The 18,669-nt window shown below is 35.2% G+C and overlaps 1 protein-coding gene across 1 annotated transcript in view; it reads right to left on the minus strand.

The window, feature by feature from the left end:
- CTTNBP2 (cortactin binding protein 2) overlaps positions 1-18,669 on the minus strand; it is an 85,422-nt gene that overhangs the window by 11,613 nt on the left and 55,140 nt on the right. The window contains exons 8-17 of the mRNA XM_074903147.1: positions 17,673-17,927; positions 14,478-14,595; positions 11,757-12,032; positions 10,814-10,909; positions 10,332-10,411; positions 9,144-9,230; positions 8,961-9,060; positions 5,528-5,680; positions 5,102-5,289; positions 2,034-2,212 (exon numbers count right to left, since the gene is read on the minus strand). Of these exons, the coding sequence (XP_074759248.1) occupies positions 2,034-2,212; positions 5,102-5,289; positions 5,528-5,680; positions 8,961-9,060; positions 9,144-9,230; positions 10,332-10,411; positions 10,814-10,909; positions 11,757-12,032; positions 14,478-14,595; positions 17,673-17,927 (1,532 nt within the window). The remainder of the gene's footprint in view (positions 1-2,033; positions 2,213-5,101; positions 5,290-5,527; positions 5,681-8,960; positions 9,061-9,143; positions 9,231-10,331; positions 10,412-10,813; positions 10,910-11,756; positions 12,033-14,477; positions 14,596-17,672; positions 17,928-18,669) is intronic.

Raw genomic sequence — 18,669 nt, forward strand, 5'->3', positions numbered from 1 at the left:
AGAAATGAATGCCACAAAGATAAAATTAATTGAGCCCATTCTAATCTAACAGTTAACAATTGATGAGCTCTACAATGCCCTCCTCTCTAAATTCTAACCTGGAATTTAAATTCAGTCTTACATTTGTGCTCATTTTGATCAAGTCCCCAGTTCTTTGACATAGGTGATACCTAGGAAAGGTATAGGACCTCCACATCCCTGAAAGAGAGCTGTAAAGTGAAACTTTTTCCTGTTGGAACATCATTTTTAATTCCCTAGATCAAAACCAAGAAAAAAACGTAGCTAAAATTTTCCTCATTTATTCACTCTACTCTCCAAAACATGTGAAGCTACATGAAACAGCACACAGCAAGAAACAATTTCCTGTCACACCTTCTCTCTCGCTTCCCAGCTGCCTGCTTCTACCACTTGCCTCCTGCTAACACTTAGCCCAGAACAAACCCAGTCTGTAGATAGCTGTCTGCTGTCTTAATGAATTGAACTGACTCAGTGAAACTTTAATAAATGTAAAAATCAGCAGAACAGCACAGAAGTGGTTAATTAGATTGAAATAACAGCAACCAGTGAGCTGCTAATTAAAAGTAGTTATTGATAGTTATATGACCACACTGTTGGTCATCATACTGCTAAACTAAAAGCATCCAGTAAATGCTTACTGGAGCTGTGTTTTTTAACTGTTTATTGGTGGACAAAAACTACATTAAAATGAGGAGATAGATGACATATTACTGCTGTAAAAGACATTTTGGGGTTGTGCTCAAGATAAAGCATTGTGAATCCAGCCAAAGTTACACATGGGAGAAATCCAGACTCAGAATTGCATAATGAAGGGATCTAAAGAATAGTTTTTCTGTCCTCTACTAATGCCACTGCAATAAATAAATGCTTAAGGTTTCAGAGGACATGATTCTAGATGGAGACAGGCGATAGATGCATGGGCTGCTTTATTCTTTTTTTATTTCATAGCACCCATAACATTTCAAGTCAATGCTACATTCACATTTAGACTTTGATAATTACTCTGGATATTAGATAATCTGCCCTTTTAGAAAAAAAAAGGAAAATTAACAAGCAAAATGTATCAAGATCTGCAAACAGAACAAAATATGAGAAAGCCAGTACACATATTAAGCAAAGGACCCTGGAAGTAAGATCAGCAGAAACTAGTACAAGAGAGAAAATTCAGAGAGGAAACAGAAGTGGCAATTCAGGAAATGCTATGAAGCAGGGTGAGAAAAGTAATGTTGCATTTCCAGAAACCAATGTTATTATTTGAATTCTGAATAAGTTTGCATCTTAATTAGGGGCTCATTACCTATCTAATATAGACAAGCAATATCTTAGCATAAAATTAATATATTTTAAAATTCTGTAACTATTTCTTGTATCAGTCGCTAGCATTTGTAGAGAAGTTGGAATGTGAGCAGATGTTCATGCAATTGCAGACAAGGAGAGACAAAATTTTCATCATTCTTCTTTTATGTTGCTGGTCATCTAACCATATGTGTAGCTAAATGTATATACCTGCCTTATTTACGAAGCTAATACATCTGTGAAATTGCATGTATGTTTAAAAATGATACCAGGTATTAAAAAGAGAAATAATTTTCCAAATTTCCCTCATATACAGCTTCAAAAGGAAACTTTACTAACTTTTCAAGACTGGAATTCTTGAATCTTATTTTGGTCTGTCTAACGAACAGCTTTCTTTACAGTGCTGTTTTGAAACCTTTAACAGGTTGAGCAATATTAGCCATTCCCGTTCAAGTAATATTTGTGTCAGAAAATAATGGAACGATCACAGCAAGACTGACTTTCAACCAGTGTTAGACATGCAGTTTCCACTTCTGTCCTTCAGAACTGCTGTTCTAGTAATTAAATATCAAACAAAAGTTTAAAACTTTCAGTAACGTCCACTAAAATACTTTCAAGGTTGCAAAGTCATATTGGTTTTGGGAGAAACAGGACTACTAAATTTGTAATAAGCATCTAGCTGGAACTGAACAGTGTCAAACAAGAAACAGAAATCTTACTTCACTGTCACTTGGCCATGCCCTGGCACCACAGGACAAGAGAAGAAATGTTTTGGTCCCATAAGTGCTTCAGGTGCTCCCAGGCGTGACAAGCAAGAATTCAGCTGGTGCCAAACAGCAAGAATCCAGTCTATGATCTTGCACACAGGATCACATGGAGGAGGTACTCTGCCTCTAAACTGAAGAGAGAAAAGATGTTTGATATGACATAAGACCTCTGCTGCAAACACCTTCACTGAAACCCCAAGAAGGCTTGTTTGTTTTTGTTTTTTTTTTCCCCAATGTATTGCTATTACAAAAATGAGGAACAGTCAAAAGCTGGTCAAACCTTTTTACGGAGTATATTGCAGTCTTGTCATATTAAAACTTACTTCCCCAACTACACTTTAAAAGACATTTCTTTATCAATTAATCGACACGCCTCTACTTTCTTGTGGGAAACAGACACAAATTTGGCAGCAGTGCTTTTTCTATGGTGTCTGAGATTAGGATTGCAAGAGATACTTACTATATCCTATGCAATGTGTACGATATAAATAAGGCATATAAAAGAACATACAATCACACTGAAGAGGAATGTCTCATCCAGGCATGTTCTCAGTGGATTTCCATACTCATTTTAGATTTAGTAGCAATGAAGGAAAGATGCCTTTCTCTAAGACTTACATTTTCTAGTATGCCTTGTTAAAGGCAAATTATTTGGTGCCAGAAAAATCACCTGTTTCATTTGACTCCAAATTACAGTCTTCATCATCCTAATCCTGACAGCATCCTGTGTAACAGTTTGAATTAAAGGAGCATTAAAAGATGCACTAGGGATAGTATTTGTCAGCACTGAAGCCAGAGCTTCTTGACAAAAGTCTACAGATGAACAATATAAAGTCAATGTAGAAACACATTTAAACTGTTCCTGTATACCTTAATAGTCCAAAATAAGGTGAAAACAACTTTTCATATGAAAACATTAATATTAAGGCACAAACAAGGTATCAGAATACAGAGAAAGGATCTTTGAAATAGGCTATTGTTCAAATAATAAATGTGCTTTTTATTTTCCCTTAGATTTTTATAACAGATTAATCTTTCTTCTGTTTTTAACTTTGGAATCCACTATTTTAAGCCCCACACCAACTGGCATTTGAGTTTGCGTATGGCACATGTATGTATTAAAACAAAAGAAGCACTAGCACACTGGGCATTTTTACTCGTTATTTAATTAGGGAAGATACAGGAAGATATGTGGCCTTTTTCTCCATAAATGCTTTAGAGAAAATAAACTTAATGAGATTACTACCCAAATTCTTTTCAACTTCAGTCAGAGGTAAGAACCTATTACATTGTTAAACTCTAACCTCTAAGACTAAGGATTGCCTTCAAGACTAAACAAAATAGCTTGAAAATGGTATCTGTTACATGATGCTACAAGTTCTGGTAGCCAAAGCAGTTTGGCCGAGTAAATTTGATCCAGTCTTTGTCTGTGAACAAACCAGAATACCACTGCTTCTGCAACTGTCTGCATTACTATATTTCTTGGCCTGGTGCTCAAGTGAAGACAGTCCTTCTCTTTGATCTTGAATGATCTATGATCAAAGTGTTTCTGTCCTTTTATAAAGGGGCTTAGATCACTAGATGTTCTCCAGTGTAGGCTTGAGTATACAATCTTTTTCCTCAAGAGGATGGAGGAGAGTTCTGCTACATACTTCTATTGCACTGTTCTCTGGCCTATACCTCATTCTAACACTATAGTATATCTGCAAGATACCAGCTTTAAACAACCCACCCACAGACAATTGCTACCCTCCCCCTCACCCTTTGCAAGGATTCTGGGAACCATTCATACCCTCAGCCAGACAACCACTCAAAATGGTTCCAGTTACTATATCTGTAGGGACTCAAGGACTTAAAGCACGTGGGGAAAAACCAAAACATTGTTTCATGCAGAAAAAAGTACCCCAAAAAAGTAACTTACAAAAGTAATCTACTAAGAGTTCACTGATACATTTCACATGATTCTTTTTTTTATATTCTGTATTCCTGTTCTTGCTATTAAAGAACATTTAGGAATGTTTCTCAAGTTCATTATTATCGTAACTGAAATGTTCATTTACCACACATTTCCTCTTTAGGGTCTCTCTGAATAAATAAGCTTTTATAGATGAGAACTGTGGCACGGGGTACAGGACATGACATCCCTAAGGATACCCAAGATACGTACAGCTGAACACTCAGGACCGACAGTAGGTCTGTTGTCCCAGACCAGGACTCTACTACTGACAGTTTTTTCTATTAGTAGAACAATCTCCCTTTTTAAGTCTGTTCAAAACTCTGCTGCCAAGATTATTTTCCTTTGCAGCTGTTTCGATTAAACTCCCCCTCCCACGTTTAACACTGTCTGTCTGCAATAGCTGCTATCACACTAGAATGGTTTTCTTCCAAATAACTTCCAAAATTCCACAATCCTGTATTTGCCCACATCTTTCTATTCATTTTCTAACCTCCATTTATTTATTCATGTTAAAACAGTCTTTCCATCTTTATTCTCTTTTGGACTTTTATTCCAGCTTCAGCAGGCCTCTTGGCTCAAAACAACTTCCCTATTGATATATATTCATCCCTCTTTCCTCTTGGATTTGAAAAATCATGAAAACTCTTTTTGCTGCTTAAAATTTAGACAACACACACAGGACATATAACTGTCTTATTTTAGATATATATAACAAATTCCTTGAGAAAGAGATTCTGTGTTTGCTGTAGAGATTCTTACTATCATGCTCACACAGGAGATGAAAAAAATTACTGAAGGATGTTTTCATACAGTCGATAAGAAAGTATCCACAGTATCATTATTTGCAGTCAACCTGTGTGTTTATGCTACCCAGTCATAAGACAGTTAAAGCCATAACCTTTCTATACGAGGCCAAGCACAACATTTACAGATACACAGCCCATATCTTCCCAGGAATGTTTTTCTTCCTGATAGAACTTAGTTATCTGTTCAGCTTTTAACATTACCATTGTACATAGACCTAGTGGTGAACAAAACTGCTGAAGTAGATTCAAATTCTTACCTTGTTTATAACTTTTCTTCTTAAAAACCTTTGAAGCAAGCCATGCATTGGTTCCCCATCCCACCTAAGTTGAACCCAGCGGAAATGCTGCTGAACCAGCAGGTCAGAGCCATGAAGATGACACTTCGCAATTGTCCCCAGTAAAAAGCAGTTCTCATGAAAGTAAAAGGCACCAGAAACTCCATTTGCTAAAAATGAACCATAAATAATTTTACTGAAATACTCAAAGCTTTGGCATGATTTCATACAAAAGCAAAGAAGCAGTGGAATAATTAGAAAGGAAAAAAAAGCACCAAAAATTAGCCTAAAACATAAAAGTATAAAATCTGAACAAATTACATTTTTCTCCTGATCTCTGTTTATCATGTATTATAACACAACTGTATTGTAGTAAAAACATTTCTCCATCCTAAATTCTTTAAATACCTCTTTGAATAGTGCAAGGATTTTCTGAACTCCGATTCTCGAGAGGTGCCAGAAAATCTCCTAGTAATTCAGATAAAGAAGTTCTCTCCAGATTTTCTAAAATCACAATGGTTGTCTTGTTTACAGGAGGCTGTTTAACTGGGACCAGACAAGCTGAAATATAAAAATCCCATTAATGTCTACTTATGAAAATTTATTTTTATTTACATATAGAGCTTTTATTGCTACTAATACAACAAAGGACTTGTAAAAATTTTTTTGCCTTTTAACTTGTTCATAGAAGCAGACTTTATAATATGTTCAAAACTGGAAACATAAAAATCAAAGAATGGAAAGAATATGATAATATATAATGGGATCTTCATAGGTAAGAGGGATTTCAGCAGACTGAAAATAAATGCAACAGAGAAGATAGCAAAGAGCTCTGAAAGCACTTCTTTCATTTACTGGACTACATCTTAAACTTTAACATGTACTCTTTATACCATGTAGTGATAAAAGGATTCAGAATATTCTATGTTTATAAGAAACTTCATTCTGTGAGACTGTTTATTTGTTTGCTACTATCCTCTCTTCAAAACCTCCAGCAATATCTTTAAGAATCATCAAAATAATCAGAGCTACTTTGAAGGTAACAGTGGCAACTGAACCTAATAGACATTAAAATAATATGTCCTTTTTACACATTTCAGATATTTTCCTTTATTTTTCCTGATTTTAATATGTTATTGCCTAAAAAAGATACAGCCTTTTCAAGTGCTCCTGTAACACTAGATCCCAGATGAATGCTTCTGTAATACAAATATTAAAACACTTGTCTTGCGCTTTTGTTCATGAGCACAGATGCTGTCAGAGGAGACTGTGCCTTGCATTTTTTCTCAACTTTTTGAAGGTAGTACTAAAGACGGTCTTTAAGGAAAATGAGTAATAGAGCAAAACTTAACAGCAACTGGCTGTAGCTGATGATTGCTATTTATTTGCAGTTTCCTGAATACTACTGCCCTGTTTTACTAAGAGGATATAGCTGGATAGCAAGGAGGCCAGATACCTCTTCTGTGTCTGATGGAACATTTAGAGAGAGTAGAATACTCTTCTAGGAGAGGAGATGCAGCAAAACAATGGGTCAAGAAGCAGGTAGAAAAATGGGAGACTCAACCAGCAGCCCAGTGCTGAAATGCAAAGAGACTATTAAAACGTCTGTTGCTGACACAGAGTAATGCAGCCAAAAATAGAAACTTTACTAAGACACAGTGGCTAGTAAACAAACCAGCCAATGGATGATTTTCTCACCTGCAGGTCAAACACCAAAGCCTAGTTGACTTCTAACTAAATGGTCTCCTCTCCCAGCAATGGCAAAATGGTACGTGGGAATAATCACTGGCACAAGCTATCCTCCAAACTGTGACCAGGATTTCCAGGACAAAAAACCCGACATAGAACGGAGTTACACCAGGAAGCATGCTAACAAACAGAATGTAGCCTTGCACACCGCTGTACAAGCCTCTGATTTTGTTCAAAAGCAGAGATGCTGTCAGAGGGGACTGTGCATTTGTGGCAACCAAGAAAGCCAATGAAAGCTACAGGATGAAAGCGTACTTGAAGAATAGGCCCCACACTGCCAATGCACAGCAGCAGAAGACAGCATTGAGTCTCACCCACTGAATTGTAGTTTTTCTGTTAAAAAGTTAGTAATTCTAGTTTGTTTGAATAAAACATTTGCTTATGAGATTCAAATTCCTCTTGTTGTTTCTGGTCTGCCCATACTGAGAAGGAAAAAGGTAGTGGCTGATTCTCTCAAAGCTCTGGCTGTCTCAAAGTTTCATCATGGTAACACATGAGAACGCATCCAGAGGTGCTGCACTGTACAACTGAAATTGGTACAATTTCAAATGCCTAAAGCCCAGCCTCTTTCAATACAGAAAGTCAAATGTGAAAATCAGCTCCTGAAGCACAAGGCTCTTCCAAGCAGTAATGACATTTACAACATTTATATTTAATGTAAATAACCATATTGAATGAGAGGTAAAGTTAAGATCCTAGAGCTGTATAAGAGACCATAGTAATAAAAGAGAAAAGCCCAGCATTTTTGGAGGAAAATGAGGTCTCACTACCAAGGTTAGGTTCAAACTTTATTGCTAGTTTTTGTCAACAAAAAACCCTAAAGCTAAAAACTCACAAAACAGAAATGGAAAAAATTAGAAGAAAGCTGCAAAGGGCTGAAAGCAGCTAAATATCCAAGAACTGCCTGCAAAACAGCAAAACTGTATTTGAGGCAGAATTAATTTGAACGGTACCAAAGAAAAGGAAGCATCATATCACCCTTCGGGCTCTTATATTATTACTATATTTGTAATATAAATGATATTAGATATTATTGCTATATTTTTATATATTATTATTATTATTATTATTATATACGATATTATTACTGTATGGTTAATATTGTGGCAAAATAAAATAAAACAGAGTTTGAATGCATGAGTATGGCCAAAATGCAGCAAAACTTACCCATGAAAAAGCCCTCCACAGAAAATACTGCTTTTCCCTTCACTTTTAGCACTATTCTATTCCTTTTCTTAATGTTCTCATTCACACTTCTGACTGAATCATGTGTCCCGTCATCCCCCCCCTCCCCCCGTTCTTCTGCTTCCATATGTAATTTGCCCATTTTCAGGCATTGACCTTTGGCTACTTTGTCCTTTTTTCACTCTTGCCAATTATTCATCAGGAATGTACACAGGTACAGCCACTGACCACTCTGAGAATACTTCATTGTGGAGCACCCAATAGGACTTTAATCTACATTCACATCCATTAGGAGAAAACTCTTCATTTTAACAGAAATTCAACTTTGTCCTGTAGCGATGGGTCAGAATACACACACACACACACACACACACTAACATTTACCAGCCTGTGTGGCAAAATTAGGCTCAGATCCACACTAAAGTATCTAGCAAACATGTATGTATCAAAAGCAAGTGGTCTAACTTTTTAAGAACTCTTTCATTGCTTCCTTCATTCCCAGAAAGTTAGTAATTATAGCTTCCCTTCTCATATCTTTTTTTTTTCATAAAAACCATTAGAATAGCTGCACTGAGGCAACAATAGACCTTCATTTCTGATTCAGTAGATCCAAACCATAACAATCAACTTTTAAAGGCTCACAATCAAAGGGAAAAAGGAATGAGATAGAAAAAAATATTAAGAACTATTAATTTTACTTAAATGGCACAAACTTTTGACAGAACTTCCTATTGGACTGTCACACTTAGTTCTACCTCAGTTTAGGCCCTTATCATTATTCCCCAAGCACCTAAAGAACTGTGGGTTCTGTTAAAACATGCAAAATGTTTTAGTGTATTTCTTTACTTTGTACCATTAAAAATTTTTCTACAAATTACCAAAATCAGTCCTGCTTAAATAACCTTACCACTACTGATGAACAGTTCTGCAAGCTGCTCCTTGGAGAAACCAGTATCCACTTCAACTTTAATGATTTCACATGTGGATCCTGCAGCCACTTGCTTTTGCTGTGTTGAAAATTTATAAATTTGGTGAAACAGTGCAAGCTCTAATTTGTGAACTAATTTACTTTCTATGTTTGTGTTAATACCTTCATGCAGGTCGCTATCTGATATGCTATATAGTCTTGCAAGCTTCCTTCTGGACCATGGAAAATGACATTACGGTATTGTTCAACCTATAGAAAGTCAATAAATTATTCTTGAAAGTTCATAGAATTGGATTTTTTTTCACCTAGATGAGACAGTCAGTACCTAACAGACAAAATTATTTCTTTTCCACTACTGTACTTGATAACCCTTACGAGTTTTAAAATAGGCAATATTTGCATACAATGTCTTGGAAATTATTGATAAATTTATATCCTAATTTGTGAAACTACATGAAAAGGTATTTTGTCATTATAACAGTCATTAAAACTTGAAAAATTCATGTAGGAAGAATGAGTTTAAGTGTCACAAATACTTTCTTGATTTTGAATTAAAATATGTAAACCAGAATCATGTTAAATTAATCAAAGAGTAGTTTAAGTCATTGTTAACTTAAGAACTTGGACTAAGGACTTTATTTCCAGTTGAAATGGAATCATGTTATCAATATGGTAGAATAAAAATTATTTCATCCATCTTAACTGTAAAATTATCTCTAAAAAGTCAGTAAGAGAATACATTCATATCATTGTGCAATACTGTTGAACACAGCAAGAAAACTATGGCACGTAACTGTTCTAATAACATAGAATACTATTCAAGGACGTAACAGAAATTATGTAGATTTAAAACTAATTCTGATTTGATTAGCAATGTTAAAACAAAGGATCTAAGAAAGTTAATTCATATTATCCAATTATCCTTATAATTTATGTAATACCTCAAAATGTAAGAGTTACAGGAGATATATAAACTAACAGTAAAATTCAAGTTTCAAATAACTGCTTACAGTAATGTTATTCTAATTTACTTTCCCCTCAAAAGGCAGAATGAAATAACTTTGGAAAGAAATAAGGTATCACAGAGCTTTTAATATATTTTCTTAAGCAATTCAGTTAATCAGATGGAAGCTATTTAGAGAGAAAGTTAATGTCCTCATGTGATGAAAGTTATTAGGTTAAAATTTAGGAGGAATTTTATTTTAAAATAACAGCTTTCATCTCGTATAATGTTTCAGAAGTCTTGACATTCTTTCACAGAGTAGAAGATATTTTTTTTTTAGTCACCACTATTACAGAAGTATTTTCACGTATAAATAGCATGCTGAGAGAAGCCAGCTTAGTACTTACCAGGCGGAGGTAATTCTGAAGTGTCTGAAGATGGATCATAGATGCATAAGTCACACTATTTAGGCAGCCCTCTTGAGGTCCTTTAAAAAGAGATACAGAAAGAGCTTTTCTAAATATCTTATAAGTATGTATGATGGATACATATGCTTTTCATGCAGTATTCTACAGTGATCTCCTAAAATTACAGGCTATGCAAATTAAAATGGTGAAGGCATTTATCTAGCAACATTGATTCACAGGTATCCATGACAAGGAAAATGGATACTGCTATATAACTGAAAAAGGCAGTCAGGCTTTTATGTGTCAGCATATTTTCTAAATGCTGTAGACCCCTTCAAATCTAGTTAAACAATTATTTGGACATGATATTTCTGAGGATCAAGCAGCACAAGAACAAACCCAGTAACAAATGATTCTCAAGTTATGTATTCCATATGGAGTGTCCTAACATTCAAAACTGGAAATTATGAATTCAAAATTACCAAACAAAAACACTGTGATATTCTCAGCTCCATTGCTCTTCAAAAAATCCCATGGTGGCTGGGAAAAAATCTGACCTGTTGACCATGAAATGTTTCCTGTTAAAAACAAAAAAAAAGAAAGAGACAGATATTCCCTGTATCTATATGAAGTGTCCTGTGCTCAAGCATATTCACTTGCTTACAGAGATTGTGTGCATACACTGACAAATTCGACAAACAAACCAGTCCATGTACTAAATCATACTATTATTTGAGACATGCCTGAGTATACTAGTGTTTTCTGCCAGCTGAGACACAAGTTTAATAGCTATCCTGTCTTTACAACTTTACATGTAAAATAAAGTAGAATAAGAAAATTTGCATAGTCTAATGTAAATAGGGTTTTTTTGGGATGGTGGGCAAGTGTAGGGGGGAAGGGGATTTAAGATGAAGCACATAATTTTCAGAATCCTATACAACTGTTACTACTACAACCACATTTTGGCCAATTTCTCATAATCTTAAATATTTTTCTGTTTTGCCTTGATAAGTGAAGTTACATAAGCCAGAAGTAGTCCTGTTCTACCTATGCTGATGATTTAGTCTGGATTTACTGTACATTCTGATGTACTGTAAAAGACATATGGTGGGCTTTGCTTTGAATTATTTTGTTTCACCTGTACTACAGATCTCTCCTCTGAAGTACTAAATTGAGTAAATGACTAATTAACATAGGGCCTCATAGTCCCCAAGATATTAAAGTGCTTAATGAATTGTACCATACACATAGCTCGAAGTGCTTTCATGCCAGCGCTATTCAAAGTTTCATAGCTAGTACTGGTCTTTCTTAGTCTAAGCTTTAAAAGATCCAGAAATCTAAAGATATTTTTATCTTACTTACAAAGTTTCACTAAATCAAGAAAAACCCCAACTTTTGCTTTTCTTATTACACCAATATTGATACCTAGTTTGACAGATAATATACTGCTTGCACTGAGGCCAATGTTGGATTCTGCAGCACTATTAAATGACAGGTCTTCTAGGCTCCTCCATCCATCAGAAGCAATTGCTTGGAAATGGTTTGTCACTGCCTGACTCACTGCTTTTGAAAAATCATCCCATGACGTCTGTTTGCGGATATTTAAAGCACATATTGTGTTTTCTATATCAAATTCCTCTGTACCACAATGGGCTGGTTCAATGCCACGGACTGAAATCCTTACAGGTACATTAAGAGCATCTGTTGAAAAACAGAAAACCAAGAAAGAGAAAAACTGTAAAACTCCATTTAAAAAAATTCCTATTATTAAACACTATTAACATCTAATATTTCAAAGGAAAGCTACAAAATAACTACTGCTACAGAAAAGCAAATGTTAAAGAGCAGCACAGATCACCACCACCAAATCAGAGCAGTGATGAAAAACAAATACCAATGTATCTATATTTTGTTTTACATTACAAAAAAAAAATAGTATTATTATGCTTAAATAACAGGAAGCAAGACAAAATTGACTTCATCTTTTATTTCCACTTTACAGACTAACTTCTTATAAATTAAGACAGCTGGTAGGTAGTGTCTTAACATTTCAGTTTATTGTGGTTGTGTACATTTTTATTATCAATGCAGAAGGGAATTTCTGGCACTAGTATACAAGTGGTAAACAAAGTTAGCTGAGCCAAATGTCTTTAAATAAAAAGCTGAAAGCTAAGACAGAAAATTCACTTGGAAGTGTGAATCTGATATGCTATAAATTCAGAAAATATTAAAAAAGAAAGGAAATGTACATGCATACTCTAGAAACAAAATTAATTTAATGAAGTTATTTTAAATCTTGCTCTTTGAAAAATGGAATACAACTCAGCAGAAGCAGCAGTCTATATGGATCATTTAGATGGCTAAAAGTGCAAGTGAAACTATCTTCTAACTTCAAAGCCAAAACAATACCTTTCAGAAATTATCCCTGAAATTAAAAATAAGTGCACCACAAAAAAAGTATCAGCTTATTATGAAATCTTGCAACATGACCTTAGTTTTCCTTATGAGTTCAGAAGCCAAATCTTCAGCTGGTACAAACCAATGAAGCTTTTCTGATGTCAGAAAAGCTCTGATTTAAACTCATTAGCCTACCATAGGGAAAATATTACTCAAAGGCTTCCTTCAGATGTGGGATTGTGAGAAATGTATCAAAGGCTTACCCTTCTGATGGCTGGACCTCAGGGAAATAAGCAATGACTATAAGAAATACAGAAGGTTCTCTACGAGGAAACAGCTCCCTAAGACAGAGGTACAGTGTATGTCTAAATTTCAGTGCATGTGACCTCTACGGCATAGCTGGCAATCCTGGACCCGTCTTTCAGATCTGTTGGAGAGCATCCTCCTGTCCTACACGCATGTAATTCCTTACAGTGGAAACTTTACTGGACTGTGAAAAGGTAGAGGATGGTACCTACACCACTTACCCAAAATGCAGTCTTGGCTTGTTGAGGCATATACCCAGATGAGTGTGGTGTTTCCAAGCTTCCACAGATCAGTGGGAGCAAAAAGGCTAATTACAATTGCACTGATGTTAACTACAGGCTTAACAAATGACAAGAGAAGAGAAATGGAGTCCAAAGGTTCTGACCCAATAAAAGCAGTTGGATTTATGATAAACCTGACCAGAGAAACAGGGTACTAGGACTGAGGAAAATAATACAAGCATCGATTTAACAGTCTACAGATTCAACCATTGGAAACTGGTTTCAGTCTGATAAAGAAATGGACCACAGAGGAGTTTCTAAGACAAAGTGAGTTGTGTTCCCCTCTGGACCTACAGTAAATGGTAAGAATCTAGATATTACAATAGCTGAAGAAAAAAAAAAATCAGAAGCAGTACACAGAAAGCCTCCCTATTTCGTTGATAATCAGTGAACTTTACTATCCACAGCCCTACATCCCACAACACAAACACCAAAAAAGTGAATAAATAAGAAGCATACAAATCTACAAAGTCAATACTTCTGACTATACAGAGAAATAGAAAACACAAAACTTGTGAGTGGGTGGACTAAGTTCTAACTCAAGAAATACATAGGTCAGCCTGCTCTACTGAATTTTTAGAAAACTTACAGAGAAGGAAGAAGATGACAGGTTCTATCAGAAGAACAATCTTCTGACAGAAGTTATTTATGTTGGCAAAAATAAGTTGTTTGATGTTGTCTCTAAGATTTCTTTTGAAGAACAAATAAACAGTCCCCTCAACAATAAATAAGTGGCAAATAAAACTGTCCTCTAAAGAGAGATTCAGATGTGACCAGATTACTGTCTTAGCCTGAGGAAATTTGACAACTATCCACCATATGATTTTTTGGCAAGAATTTGAAGATAAGAAGAGGGTAATAGCTTTGAAAAAAGTAATTACTAATATTTAATTCAGAAATTTTAAGAGAATATGGATGTTTGCACACGTACTATATACCATATTTTCAAATGGTTTAAAAAAAAGGATATAAGTCACTTAACCTCCACCAAAATTTTATCATATGCTTTTGCAAAATTTGGAGAAAAGAAGCTTGCTAGGTTAAGAAAACTTCATTTAGTGGTGCCAAAAAAGTGACAACAACCCTTTTAATATTTCTCATTTTTGTCCCAAAAGCTCCTTAGTAAAAATATTTTTATATAGTGCTGATAGCAAGTACTTACTTAAGTTTTCTAGGAGGTGTTTGCAATCATCAGTAGCAACATCATGCAATGTTCGATTACACTTATCTTTTCTCTCAGCCTCTAGTCCACCATGGCTACAAAGGATTTCTAGACAGTTCTGCAAAGGTAAGAACTGTATTATTTACTTGTCCATTTGCTGCATTAAAGAGTTCTACCAATAGGCAATGAAATTCTTACACATGCATTTCCAAAGATAGTCAGCTATGGAGTTTCTATATACAAGCATCTAAATTATATTCCTCACGGGGTTGAAAACCATGAATAAAAATATTTTATACCAGACTTGAAAGTCTCAAATCAAGATTTTGAAAAAGCAGAACTTATGCATCCAGGTTTCCGCAGTTTCCAAGCATCAAGTGCTGATCAGTTGAGTTGAGAAATTCTTAACATCTGACCACTAGTGTAGGTATTTACATAAGGAAATAGAAGCCCAACTATGCATCCCGTTTTGAAAATCGTGGCCTCAATGTTCAAGCGACACTAAAAAAGCAATTCTAAAGCTTAATACAGATTAATTAATGAATCTATTCAGATAGCAATCCATAAAACCAGTTTTCACTTTGCAATTTACAAAGTAGGAGTTTCAAAAGCAATAATTTTAAAATCACCTTGCAAGCCTCTTTTTTGGCAGTCAAACCTGAATTTCTGCAAGCATAGTAACAACGCAGTAAAATAACAGAGCACAAACATTTTGTGGATGCCCTCTTAAAAGGACATGATGTCCTCTTATGATTCAAAGACTTAAAAAAAGTCATATGCTCAACAAAAGCAAAAATTACGAATCATTACAAATAAACCACTAGCAGATAAAATTGGAATAGTACACTCATACGGTAACATGAAGAAATACTAATTATATAGATCCTCCCAAACTAGGGGGGGGGGGGGAAGTCCCCACAAAACTACAATCAGATGTTGATTGATCAGCAGTCAGAAGACTATGTCTTGATTTCTAATGATCATCCATTCAGCAGCAATACAGGTGGCACTCATGAAAGCTCTGTAATCATCAGACATGCCTTTCAAGGACATATATCCATATTAAAAAAAGACCCCATCAGAAATTATACTAGTTAATACTGTACTGATAACCCCTGGGGTTAATCATAGCAGAGAAACCAAACCTTGAAAACACAGAGAAGCAGCTATTAAGTATTTCAATTCAGAACAGTGGCTTGTTGCAGGTTTGGCTACTGTAACCTATTTTGTAGCTGTTCTAACAGAAAGAATTTTGTCAGTGTATCTGATACTATGACACCTTTCATAACATAATGGTCATTAAAACTATATTTCGCTGTGAGATGAAATTTTACCAGACTATTCTTCTAGCACTTGTAATAACTTTAAAAAATTCATTTAGCTCACTAACTTTGCCAGAGGAAAATTATCCAGAAAAAAAAGCACATATTTTCTTGCCAGGTAAGTTAACTCTGTCTCTCAAGCAGGTGCAACCAATGGCAAAGACAGCAGAAGGCAAATGAATGAACTGTGAGACTGAAAGTGGGAAGTAAAGAAGGAAGAAATAAGTGGGAGAGAACAAAGAAATTAGGTTTATTTCCTTAGTAAATAAGAAGTTTTGTTGGCTCTGTTGCCTACAAAATAGCAGCTAAAATGCCCTAGCATAATTAATCTGTAAAGAATGGCACCTACCAATCTTGAAAGAAAAGGGTACAAGTGCCAGCACTGTTTATATGCAATTATCACATAGTGTCATGAATGACATGTAGCACAGATAAAGAATTAGAGAATGAAGTCAAAGTGTTAACAGTACTGGAAGATGGCTATTATGCTTTCCTTAGCTTCTCAATATCCCAAACATCTCTTAAGTCAATAAATGCATTTAATCAAATACAATTATATAAAGTCTGCAACATCAAAACCAGGACTCTGCCAGCTATATATTGTCTTCATTATGTAAGAGAATACCCTCAACAGAGATCTCATTAAACAGTTGACCTGGAATGTGCTCAGAAACTCAAAACCATGAGTTATTCATGAAAGGTATATGTGAAGACTTCCAGTGTCAAAGCCTTCAGAGAGAACACCTAGCCAAAGCCTCTTCAGACAATAAATAAAACCTAGCTTCTAAGTTCCTGAGGATTATATTATTGCAGAAAGAAGTGACATACTGCACACTATTTAGGTATTTTCAGACTACAACAAATACCTTAAACTCCATCTAAATTCAGATGAGTGAAAACTGAAATAAAGAGTCTGTACCTGCCTAACAGACACTGGTAATAGAACACTGTCTCTGTAATGCAAAATGCTGAGTTAGCAGTGGCTGGTCCCTAAAAACCCATAATTTAATAAACTGAATCTTAAATCTGTGCCTATTTTGAATTTATCATAGTAAATTAATCCAGAAAAAAGCAAACATAATGACAGATATTGAATTAGGCATGTAATCACAAGCTGACTTTTGAAGTCTTGGACTATATTTTCCTAAAATTCACCCTCTTCTATGTTTAGCATCCTCTATTTTCTTGCTGGGTAAAAGTAAAATTTGACTGACAGTTGTAATTAAAAAAATAATCCTTTAAACATTCAGTGTTAGAAGTGTAAAGTTTCTGCTGTCAAATCATTCAAGTAATATTCAATTTCCAGAAATCTTCCTGTTTATCATCAGTAAGACCTGTCCATTCTCCATATCACCAGTTATTTCAATCCCCAAAAAAACTTATTCATTGCCTATTAAAAAGGCTCCCCAAAACAACAAATCAAACAGCATATTACTGCACAAATATAATTCTTAATAAATTTCTCTTCCTCCCCTCTCTCCCACAGGAATAATTGTCCACAGTTAGATTGCCCCTAACCATAACTGGAAACTATATCCATCTAACATCTATAAGTACATGACACCCAACGTGTTGGAATTTAGGGTGGGATTCACCTCACCTTAACTTTGAAAATATGAATCTCGAGTAATAATTTTTTTTACTTTTTACTGTTGTCCCAAAATAGGCATTATATATGACAATTCACCCCATTTGACACATAGCTTCTGGAGTAAATTGTCCACTGGAAGTATCTCTGTCTCTGTTAAATCAAGTGTGTAAATAGATAACAAACTTAGATTTGACATCTAAGTTTTAGTTCTTCAAAGATAAAAAAGGAGGATTTATCCTGCCTAAATTCTAGCAGGTTACTGTAACTTGTTCACAGACTGACCTTAAAGCCTTTTGAAGCTGCTATGTGGGCAGCAGTCCAACCCTCTTTGTCAGCATGGTTGATGAGATCTGCAGAAATAACAGGCTTCACTCTACTGGTGTAGTTGTCTTCTCTCGTCTCCAAATCAAAGTTGTCTAAATCAGGCTCTGCAACAGTCAAAGAATTCCCATTGTTTGGCTCTTCGTAGTACATAAGGAGCTTGAGACTGTCAACATTACCAGAATCCACTGCTGCATGAATCGGTGACCAGCCATCCTAAAAAAGCAAAAGCAAAAAGCACATTCACACCAAACACATAGAAAAATGGTTGCAGAACTTATATCAGCAATGAATCTGATGAAAGGCTCTGTTTGGTAATTAAAAAGATAAGCAAGAGTGACACAATAATCCTTTGGGAAGACTGTATGTCTTTAGGGTGGAAGAAAGAGGGAAGAAAATGTACAGAAAGAAAATTTTGCAGCTTTCTCCAAGGAAAGTCCAACAGACAGAGAATTCAAAATTTTTAGAAGAGTGTAAGTGACACAGAACTTACATGCTTTTCATAAACGTTTCCTTATCAAACTAACATGATTCTAATGATCAACAATTTGTTTCATATTGCATTATTCAATTTATCAGATATTTTAATGGTTTCGACATCATAACTTTCTCTCATTTCAACTCAAATAAATTTACTTTCCAAATCCAAAATAAATGAATCAAACAAATTCAGTGTAATAGAGGAGCAGAATGTACTGTGAAGCTAATACTTTTTGTGCTGTGTTTCTGGATAGCCTGCATCCCACATTTATTCTCATGTTTATGTCAAAGTCTTAAGAAAAACTTCAGGAAAGCATCTGAAAAGGGCAATGCCTAGACATTAATTTTGAGACAGTCCTCCTCCCTTCCTGCTGCAGATACAATTATTTTTTTTTTGCCACATTCTCCCATTTGTGATCTACAAGACTTTTTAATACTGTCTAACAAATTTGGGTGTGAGGCCGCCCTCAAGGACAGC

Source organism: Athene noctua, chromosome 3 (assembly GCF_965140245.1).
Source record: "Athene noctua chromosome 3, bAthNoc1.hap1.1, whole genome shotgun sequence".
Lineage (NCBI taxonomy): Eukaryota > Metazoa > Chordata > Aves > Strigiformes > Strigidae > Athene > Athene noctua.